The sequence below is a fragment of the Myotis brandtii genome, unplaced genomic scaffold, assembly GCF_000412655.1.
Source record: "Myotis brandtii unplaced genomic scaffold, ASM41265v1 scaffold1174, whole genome shotgun sequence".
In the NCBI taxonomy this organism is placed as follows: domain Eukaryota; kingdom Metazoa; phylum Chordata; class Mammalia; order Chiroptera; family Vespertilionidae; genus Myotis; species Myotis brandtii.
Genome location: NW_005354065.1, coordinates 708,923 through 720,105, shown reverse-complemented (window position 1 = coordinate 720,105; position 11,183 = coordinate 708,923). Strand labels below are relative to the sequence as shown.

The window sequence follows — 11,183 nt, the reverse complement described above, 5'->3', positions numbered from 1 at the left end:
TTTTTATTCCAAGAATTTATATGAGTGTCTGTCAAATCTTGCAGCTATGGAAAGACTATAATAATGTGTGAGAAGTCGAACAAAAATACTTCTCTGTAGAACTTCTATCATCAATCATCCCAAATCTCATAGCAGCTACACTGTGGAAACTGCAACCAAACCACATGTTCAGTTTCTCAGTGGATGGAAGACTGCTTCAGCCATCAGGAGGCGAGCATGTTCTCATAACCATGACCATGGCTGTTGCCCCAAAATGATGGAAACATTCAGGTATTTAAAAAACACAAAGAATTCATGCAACTGATATGAACCAGCAGTAACTCCTACTTCGTCCCAAAGAAACTGAGTGAGATCAACGCTGAAAATTAGTCTTTTCCTAGGAAAAAGCAATAAAACGCTAGAACTGCTGTAGAATGGTAAAGTCATTGCCTCTGATTTGTACCAGCTGATCGTCCTATCATTCAACTCAATTCTGACACTACCTGCCGGAAGACAGCATCATATTCTGCAGCCCCATAACTCCGCCCTCCACCTCAGACACCCGTGGTTCTGAACAGCTGGCTATACATCCCAAGATCCTGTCCTTGGGTTCCATTAATTTGCTGGAGCAGCTCACAGAACTCAGGAAACCTGTTTTACTTTCTAGGTCACTAGTTTATTATGAAAGGATATAACTCAGAAGCAGTCAGATGGAAGAGATGCACAGGGCAAGGTTTGGGAAAGTGTGTGGAGCTTCCATTTGCCACCCTCCCCAAATCTCCATGTGTTCACCAAACCTCATTCTTTTGGGTTTTTATGGAGGCTTTAATGCATAGATATGATGAGTGAAGTCACTGGCCATTGGTGATGGATTTAACCTCCAGCCCCGCTCCTCCCCTGAAAATCAGGGGGCGGAAAGGAAAGTTCTAGCCTTTCTTTGTGGTAGCTCCTCTGGCCCAGCTCTGTTCTTAGATGGTTTCCATAAGTCTCAACATAAGACCCGTGGTGTTGGGAAGGGGCCTGGTATGAATTATAAGACACCATTTCACCGTTATGAAAGCAATTTCAGGAACAGAAGACCAGAGACCAAATTTAATAACAAAAGATGTTTCCATTGCTCTTATCACTCAGGAAATTCCTTGGATTTTAAGAGCTCTGTGCCAGAAACAGGGACGAAGACCAAATATATATCTCTAATTTTAAATCTGAATGTCACACTCTGCAATACTGTGCAAGGCACAGCACAAAATGTGAAGAAGTCCAAAGCCTTACAGACATTATAAACCATCACAGGTCTGCAATGCGGGCTATGAAATGACAAAGCCTCACAGTCATTTGATATTGTGTCTCAACCTAAGAAATGATTCTCTTGTTTCCACAGCTAGAGGTTGGGAGGAAGAAGTATGGTTATTCTAATCCTCATTATTATTTTTATTTCTAAAGGAATGTTTTTTGCTTTATTCTCCCAGCTCAGAGAACACTAATAAATGTACACTATAAATAAAATAGGCTTATAGTTTCTTTTCGAACGGTTATGTGCCCGGCACCTCACTATTCACTTTTACAACACTTATTGAACCCTCACATTCTGAGCATGAGTGGCAGGTCTTGTTATCACCACTTTCCAGCAGAATGAAAGGATGTTTCCACAGTTAAATAATTTTCCTGAAAGCATCTAGCAGCTGAGCAGCAGATTTGAAATTCCAACCTGTCAGACACTAGAGCCTCAGTTTTAAGCTTAGGTTCTCGATCTCTATACTACTCTTCTTGAATTCGAATGAAAGCAATACAAAAGTGACCTCATTTGCCTCTCTTAATAAACTGCACATATGTTACCTCAATTCAAAAATTATTTGTTAAAATTCGAAGCCACTATTTGTTTTAACTATTTAGTCAAAAAGGACTGAGCTAATACAATCTGTTGTTGCTCTCTATTTAATTAAACAGCCACCTGGTTTCAGGGGTTACCAATTACATCACCTAATAAGATGTATATTTGTCTAATTACAGCAATAATTTAAAAAAAAGACTGAGAAAGAGAAGGAGTAAATAAAAAAGGAGGAAGGAAATGTGGATGAGAAAAGGGGAGGAAGGGAGTGCTGGGAAGGAGGGAGGAAGAGGGAAAGAGAGAACAATGAGAGAGTGAGGAGAAGGGGTGGGAAGCACACAAGGAAACAAGGAAATGCACTGTTGAATGTCAAGTTCGTGTAGATGTTAATATCCATTCGGAATCCACTCTGACTTCCCTTCTATGTATTACTTCATCTCATAAGTCAAAACATTTCACTCCACACACCGAGAGCATTACAAATGCGCTTCTCATGGTAGAGCTGATTAATAGACAGACTCAATATTCTTCCAAGAAACCGAATTTTTTAACTGTTGGATAAAGGTTTTAAGTGTCACTTTTCTCATTTTTATGTTAGTTACATATTTTCTAAATCACATTTCACTTCAAATAACCATTGTACTAGAAGGCTGGCAATAGAGAAAATACACTATTGTTACTAGTTTTGTAAATCTCAACAACTTTCATTTATAACTGGTTCTTTAGAAATGTTAGTATTACATCTAGAACTGATTCCAATCTAATGCTATATGAATAAAAAGATGCTCAGTATTTTTTTCAGGAGTGGTAGCCCTGAAATCTTTACAATGTAGTATTTGTTACTAATATATAAAAGCTATATAAAAGCATGTTACATATGAACATCCAAAGCAGCAAATAAAAGTTGTTCTGTGCTGATAAATTGAAGACTACCCAGGCAATGTCTGTGTTCTATGTCTTGATAAATTAAAAGCTTCAGCGAAATTTCCAGGTTCACTGTATTGCATTTAGGCAGAATCAAATAGTGTTCTTTTGTCAGGGAGTATGTGGCCCCATATGAAGTCAAGGCAGCTTACACTGCAGCATGTGGCCCTTGAATTAAACATATTCAAGATTAGAATAGACTGTTTGAATCAAATAGTGTTCTTTTGTCAGGGAGTATGTGGCCCTTGAACTAAACATATTCAAGATTAGAATAGACTGTTTCTCCCCCTCAGGAAAGTGACCTGGTAGAGACTGCTGCTGTTCCACTGGGCAGATATCACTTCGAACATACTTGTGTTTGTGTGCAACATACCTCGGTCATTCTGGCAGACAGCCTTCAGGATGCGATGTCCCGGGCCACATTTCCCATGATCTGGGATACAGATGCCTTCAGATACCAGCCATCGGTAACACATCGGGTCCTCGCAGGGAACCGATTCGACCAAATGCGGGCAGTGTCCTGCAGGCCCCGTGGATTCCATGAGGACATGGCGCTGTCTCATTCTAAATCCTAAAAAGAGGAAAACAAGACGTTTACAGGGTTCCAGCCCTAACCAACGAAAGAAACAAGCAGCAGCTAGTGAAGAAATGAAGCTTTCATTTGAATACCTGCAGCTCTAAAACATGAATCACTGTGATGTGTTTTCTCTTACGGGAAATGGGAATGATATGAAGATAAAAGAAGTAAATGGAAAAGAAGTAGAGCTGGAAATCTGTATTCTAAAGGTTACAACCTAGAAGTTGGAGAGTTCGGACATAATCAAAAAAAATCACAAGTAGCATGTGTCCAACGGTATCAATAAATAAGTAAAAATGAATGAACACTTACAGAAATAGCCTAAACACAGGTAAATCTATATTTTCTTTCTGCTGTCTTTTTTGACAGTATTGGTACTCTGTATTAAGTCAAAATATAACTACACTTTGGTATATTCCTTTGGTAGATGCCTGAGCATTCATAGCTTCATTCCCTGAGACTTTCAGGTCAACCTGCCCTGTGAAGACTGTACCTCATTGGACCTGCACAACTTATTCTGGCTAAACATGGGTCCCTGGGCTATTATTCAGTTAAAAAAAGAAAGTACTGTGAAACTAGGGCACAAGTTCCACCACAATTAGGATATAAATGAACCTTACATGCTTCAAGCCTACAGAGTCACAAACTCAATCTCATAGGAGTCAAGCAGGTACAAATTGAGGAAAATGGGTAAAGTGTAAGACTATAGGGAGTGGTGGGGTCTGTGGTGCTATGGAGGATGTGCCTTGCTCTGAAATAGTTGGCTAATCTTCAGCTTCCATTGACTGTGGCCATGAGGGAATATGGACTCTCTTTTATCAAATCTTCTGATTTTTGTCTAAGAATCCAGAAATCCAAATTGTATTTTGCTTTTATATGAAATCGCTCCATTTTTAAATGATAGAAACTAATAGATAAATTTTAAAAACACAGTGAGCTAAAGAAAAGTGACTGAGAGCTAGTAAATCCCTTTACTCAGCATTTCATATCTGTGGTCCTCCTGATGCCTCACTTCTGAGGGCTGCACCCACCTTCCAAGGATCTCCTATTTTGTGTTCCATCCTCTAAAAACCAAATTAAATCAACTGCTTCAATTATTTTAATTCATCTATAATAATAAAAGCGTAATATGCTAATTAGACCAGACAGCCAAACAACCTTCCGAACGAAGCAGGGGCTGCAAGGGCCAAGCCCCTTGCACAAATTTCGTGCATCGGGCCTCTAGTTTTTAAATTAAACCAATCTTGTTGCATGGTGACATCTAAAAATTAGTATTCATTTATGCCTTGAGGTAAGTAAAAAAAAATGAGTCTTTGATAGAAATATAGCATGAAAACATTGAGTTTCCAGAAAGTGAGTTAGATGCTACATCTCCCTTTCAACAAGAGGACATGTTAGGAAGCACGAGGGGTAACAAAGACAGGTATGTCTCTCCCATCGTTTTTACAGGGCCATGCCTCTCATTCCGCCAATAGTAAGCAGACGAAAAGGTTACAAAGCTCAAGGTGCAGGTGGCAAAAGACTGGCTACCCTTAGCACTGCAAGGAGGCTAGAACAAACGGACACATGGTTTTAGGCCACAAGAGGGAGCCAAGCTTCCTTAGAATATTGCAGGGCTGGGCAAGTATTATAGAGTCCTAACTGCTGGATTTGGGTTTTCTTGGTCTAGGGTTAACCCATGACCTCCCTTTAAAAGAGACTCTTAGACTCTATAGATCATAAGTCCCAGTCTATGTTATTAATCAGTCAAAATAAAACCCAAGGAAGGGCTCAGCTCCCTTCCTGGGCCACCTCGAGTAGAGATGCCTGAAACATACAGGGCTCTAAACTACACGTAAGCAGCAAACTACACTGACCTCTGAGCTCTCACTGCCACACACTTTGGATGACCTCTGTTCCTACAGGTGATGCCTATATTCCACTTACTGACATCTATGTTTGTTAATTTACGTCTTTGAGTAGGACACGGCATGGGTCTCCATGATTTACAACGTTTGACAACCAGCTCAGAAATTGAGCAGTCTTTTCAGAGGGCCTCTGGGTGTCCTATTCCTACACCTCACTGCCGTGGTGGGGCATGTGCAGTTTTCCTCTATCAATCAAGGTGCATCCTTCCCACCATAAATCTATAGATCACAGCTCCTCAGTCAATGAATTCTTTCAGTCGCTGATTTGTGCTGCCCTTGTCCTGACTCTAACTAGGATCAGATCATAGCACAAGCTCAGCATAAAACAAAAACCTTGGATTCTCTGGTTAGCACTTAACTTTAATCACACATCAGTGTGCATGCCTGCAATAGACATCAGGCTTCCCCCGGCACTTCTGCTCTGAAAGATACACAACTGCCAAGTCCATGGGGGTTGGGGCCAGCCAACCGCTTACCTTCATTTACTAAATTCCATATTAATCAGGTAGCATCATCCCGTAAACATTAACTTCTGTATGTAGATCACTCTAATGGACTGTGGGAAGCCACAGGAGGAACAGAAAACATAAATCTCATCTTCACAGCGAATGCAGTCCAACAGGAGGAAGGCGCAGGCATTAATTAAGATCTACCCTACACCAAGACTGTGACAGCCACTTTACTTATATTACCCCGAATTAATAAATCATCAAAACTATTTCATCACTTACTATGCTCATTTTACATATTTAAAAACTAAGGCTGGAAGATGCTTTATTGCTTCTCCAAAGGCTCATTACTCCTGAAATGGATACGTGTGAAATTCAGCAGAGGTCTTTCTGAGTCGTTACCTCCTCACAAGAAAGGATGCAAGTCAGCTCTTGTGTAAGAGGGTCCCCAGCCCCGCCTCACCCAGTGGATCTGAAAGGTACATGGATCATCTCCTCAAACTAAAGGCGTACAGTTTAGAAAGTGGAATTTTAGCCACCGGATAGCAAGGAGTTACAATAATCACTTCCTGACCACAGATTCAGTTCACCTTTAGTGAGGCTAATACTTGGAGGGTTTTAATTTTTCTATCAACCCAAGGATATAGTGTCTGGCCCACTAGTTTAGTGTATATTCTGCTAGAGATCATTAGAAAAAGTGAATGTGGATTGGGGAGAGAAAAGAGAAGAACAACAAATAGCAGAAGGGTCAATATTTTTTAACTGAAGCTATGAACAAGTGAAAGGAGGCTTAGGTGGGCTTTTCCAGGTTTAAGGACTGTATTTCTTCATGTGCTAGTGACCCCAAAGGTCTGCACGTAAGCTTCAACGAAGCTACCCATGGCCGAAGCTGTGACTCCACACTAACTCCATGGTGACAAGCTGGGAGCAAGGTCCAACAGGAGGAGCAAAAAAGATAGTGTTTTTTCCACCTTAAACTCCCCACATGTCCTTATCCCTGTCAGTCTTGCATATGTTGACAATTCTGAGTGAAAGAAGGTGAGCAGATTAAATCTTTAAATCCAGTCCTAGTAATCAAACCACCATCCCTGCAGGGGGAGCAGTTTATAGCATCATTATAATGTACACCCTGTTGTGAATACAGAAAAGAAGAGGAGGCATTGATAGGTGGTTGTGAGCACGAGAACCCAATTCTTAGAATGAAAAGCAGGCAAGACCTTGCACCAGCTCCAACACACCAGACACAGAGAAGAGAAAGCTGTCTCTTACTCTACATAGTACCTGTGACAAAGCAAAATGATCTCAGATGCTTCCCATTAAAGGTGGATTTATCTAGCAGACAATAATAGAAAATGGAAATGATCCCCATTATTATTATTATGTGAGATATAAACCATGTATTTCCCTACTTTAATGTGTTATCTAAATTCATTTGTTTCAGAATATAAAAGAGTGTCTTTTCAAAGATAGTCATGGCCTCTCAGTTTCAAAATGCCATTTCCTATGGAGACTTTTAGGATTTTATATGCTGTGCTTGGGGGGCAGTGAGATAGGGGTAAGGATGGAATTCCTGATGTTCTACCACATAAGCAATTATCCACTGTGACACCATATCCAGGGGCCCCATCATTTCCTCTTCAGAACAACTCCTGTGAGCAAGGTAGCCTTTCCAAAATATGTCTAAAAGGAACAAAAATATATGCTATGTATCAAAAATAATTTTAAAAATGTGCTGCACATGTAGGTAGAGTTCATCCATCAGCAATGTTTCAGGCTATTTCTCTTTCACGTATCTCTAATTATAACTCTGGGAATGCCTCAAAAATAAAGCCACGAATGATAAAACCTGAGCCGATTCAAATCCCTCTGGAAGGTGTTCTGGCTTCACTTGACAAGTACCAGCCTGCTGAGCACTGTTGTCCTTGTCCGCCTGTCACAGACCAGACGGAAGGTGCGAAGGCCGTGTACAACAGCTGCCTTCTGATGTACTCGGAATGGCTGATGGGCACAAACCTTATCCTGACTGAATGATGTCTGCCTGAGAATGACAGCCATATGAAGATCATTTCTATAGTAACTATTAGATAATAAAAAATTTCATGCTTTCTTATCTTTTTCTACTATTAAACAAAAACGTGAACAAAAGGAACATACTAAAGTTATAATACAGTGGCTGAGGAAAAGATCAGTGAGGAGAAAAGAGTCATTATCTCTAGCTTTCCACATTCATTTTCCTGTTGTCTTGTTTTCCCCTCAAATCCTCCATCAGATATAGATATAGATTAGATATAGATATAGACATAGACATAGACATAGACACAGATAGATGCAGATAAAGATATGGATATGGATATGAATATACATACAGATATAGAACCTAGGAAAGTATGCACAATTGAGATTTCTGCTAGTGCATTTCTTTAGGGTAGAGAATTCAAATGAGAACAATCCAGATCACATGCAAAGGTCAGCAATGCTTAATGCATTAGCCTGTGCCCTCCAGCCTCCATGGAATGCTAAACCACATCTAGTTTGTGCCAGTCAGTGGCTGGCAGAGCCCACGGTATCACCACGAGACAGTCCAAGATTGAGCGCATCTCAGACCTCATGCTCACAGTCAGTAGGAATGACAAGAAGATTGCTTTCTGCTATCATAACATGCTTGGACTCCCGGAAGGCACAAAATCACTTCCCTAGAGGACAAACTCCATTCTTTATTTGTCCCAAGAGGGATTACAGGCAGGTGGCCCTGGCAGGTTTTAGAAAGACCTTAAAAATCAAAAATCTCTCTGCTCTGGGGAAGCATTTATAAAATAACAAACTCCCAGACCTGAATGATAATCATTGTACTTACACTCTCTCCTGTCTGCAATTCCGTAGTGCCTAAAGCAAGTCATTTAGCCTCAGTATGGGCCCTATAAAACAGTCTAATGCTTATCCATCCCAGCCTGCCGCTAAACTCCACAGGAGGCTGTGGTGACACTCAGGTGAGAAGTTCTGCTCTCTCTACCCTCTCTTTGAAAAACGTGTTATTTAGGGCACAAAGCACACATGCCTGTTACTTGGTGCTCTAACACTGTCCTTAGCACACCCTCCTTTTCTCACACACTGCAACCTATTTTCCCTCTCCCTCCAGAGGGAATGCACTAGTGCAAAGAGGCATCCCAGACCCCACCCTCATCCCCCACCTCAGCTCAATGATCAGCTCTCAAGGCTAATTGTTCCCACTGGCCAATGTGGTACACACGGGCAGAGGACTTCTCTGCTGACCTAGGGATAAGCCTTTGCTTGATTCAAACTTATTTAGGCTCATGGAGGACATCCTGAAGGAAGCCTAGTGTTTGAGGAACTCTCAACTGAAGAGTCAGAAATCCAGGTCCTTATTGCTGGCGTGGCCATCATGAAATCACTCTGGGGTTTCAGAGAAATGGCTTTACTTTTCTACACTTTTGTTTGGCATTTTATGAAGTGTTGTGTTCTTGCTGAGCCTAAACGCTAATGCTAATGTGGGCAGTTAATTCATTTCCTAGGGCTTCCAAAACAAATTACCACAAACTGGGTGATGTAAAGCAATAGAAACTTACTCTCTCATAGTTCTGGCAGCTGGAAATCCAAAACCAAGCTGTCAGGAGGGCCCCGCTCCCTCTGAATGCCCCAGGGAAGGACGGTCCCCGTGCCTCTCCTACCCTTTGACGGTTTTCAGCACTCACTGCATCCCTTGGCTTGTGGAGGTATCACTGCAATGTCTGTCTCTGTCTACACATGGCCTTCTCCATAGTCTTCTGTGTCTGTTTCTACACATGGCCTTCTCCTTAGTCTTCTGTGCCTATCTCTACACATGGCCTTCTCCTCCGTGCATTTCTGTCTGTCCAATTCCCCTCTTTGTGTAAGGACATCTGTCCTTGGATTAGAAACTACCCTAATCACATATGACCTCATTTTAACTTGACTACATCTGCAAAACCTTATTTCCAGATACGGTCACATCCACAGGTACCAGGGGTTCACACTGGACATAGCACTTTGAAGGACAAAAGTCAACCCACAGTAGGTGATGTCTAATGAATAATGGGCCAGCGTAGATTGGCAGGAGTTGACATCTATGTTAGGGTTATAGGGGCCAATGAGGAAACACTTTGGCAGATGGAGGGAGGGGTCAGAATGTTGTGAGTGTCCCAACTGAGTTCCATGGGCCAGTTCTGAGTTACGTAGGAAAGGAAGACTGAAATAAAAGTTAAAAGAGCAGTTTTTCAAAGTTTTTTTGTGAAAATTTAGACTGAAGTGACAAAAATTACAGCATAGAATTAGGGGAAAAACACACACAAAAATTGTCTGAATTTCTGTAGAGACTCTATGGCCCAAAACAAAGGGCATAAAAACATTTATTACACCTGACCATAGCATTGCCTCTACCTTCCTGCTGTAGCATCAGCACCTCATGTTCCCTGGAGGGGGTTGCTTCCCTCCTACTTTCAGTCTGTGAGGCTTGGATGGAGCTGGCCCTTTGGTGGACCTGGCCTCTAATCAGAGCGACAGGGTCAGGAAAGAGCACCTGACACAGATTAGCTAATGGGAGTCAGCTCCAGGACTCTTCCTGGAACTATGAGGAAAGACATTTCTTTCTATTTTACTTACTGTCTAAAAAGGAAATTCTCTTCAAATTTTTTTTTGTTGAGAATTTTAAGATCTACTCTCAGCGACTTTTAAATACACAATATAGTATTTATTGTTACCTGTAGCCACAATGCTAAGCATTAGATCCTCAGAATGTAGTCATTTTATAACTGGAAGTTTGTGTCCTTTGACCAACATCTCCTATTTCCCCACCCCCAGCTATTATTCTACTCTCAGTTTCTATGAACTCAGGTGTGTTTTCTAAAAGACTCCATATATGAGTGTGATCAAACAGTATTTGTCTTTCTCTATCTGACATTTTACTGTGCATAATGCTCTCAACACTCATCCATGTTATCACAAATGGCAGGATTACCTTCTTTTTATGGCTAAATAAGATCCCTTTGTGGGTGAATGTGTATATATGTATTTATATGTGTGTATATAGATTTACGTTATATTTTATTTAATCATTCGTCTGTCAACAGACATTTATGTTGTTTCTATGTCTTGACTATTATGAATAATACTGCAATGAATATGAGGGAGGACAGAGGGAGAGTAGATCTTAAAAGTTCTTACCACAGACACTCACATACACACACACACACACACACACACACACACACACACAAGGTAACAATGTGAAATGATGTATGTGTTAACCAACCTTATTGTGGTAATCATTTGGCAATACATATGCACATTAAACCATTATGTTGTATACCTTAAAATTACACAATGTTATATGTCAATTAAATCTCAATAACACTGAAAAAATTGACCATTAAAGATATATTAAGATGCCATCCTTTTTAAGATACTATGTTGGTTTTATTACAAGGCTTTGGAAAAAATTTCCACACAAAATGTACTTATAGATTTTATAATACAATTAGATCTAG

The 11,183-nt window shown here is 40.7% G+C and overlaps 1 protein-coding gene across 1 annotated transcript in view; it reads right to left on the bottom strand.

Moving 5' to 3' along the window:
* LOC102259858 (thrombospondin type-1 domain-containing protein 7B) overlaps positions 1 to 11,183 on the bottom strand; it is a 525,758-nt gene that overhangs the window by 260,904 nt on the left and 253,671 nt on the right. The window contains exon 6 of the mRNA XM_005858420.2: positions 3,105 to 3,302. Coding sequence (XP_005858482.2) covers positions 3,105 to 3,302 — 198 coding nt within the window. The remainder of the gene's footprint in view (positions 1 to 3,104; positions 3,303 to 11,183) is intronic.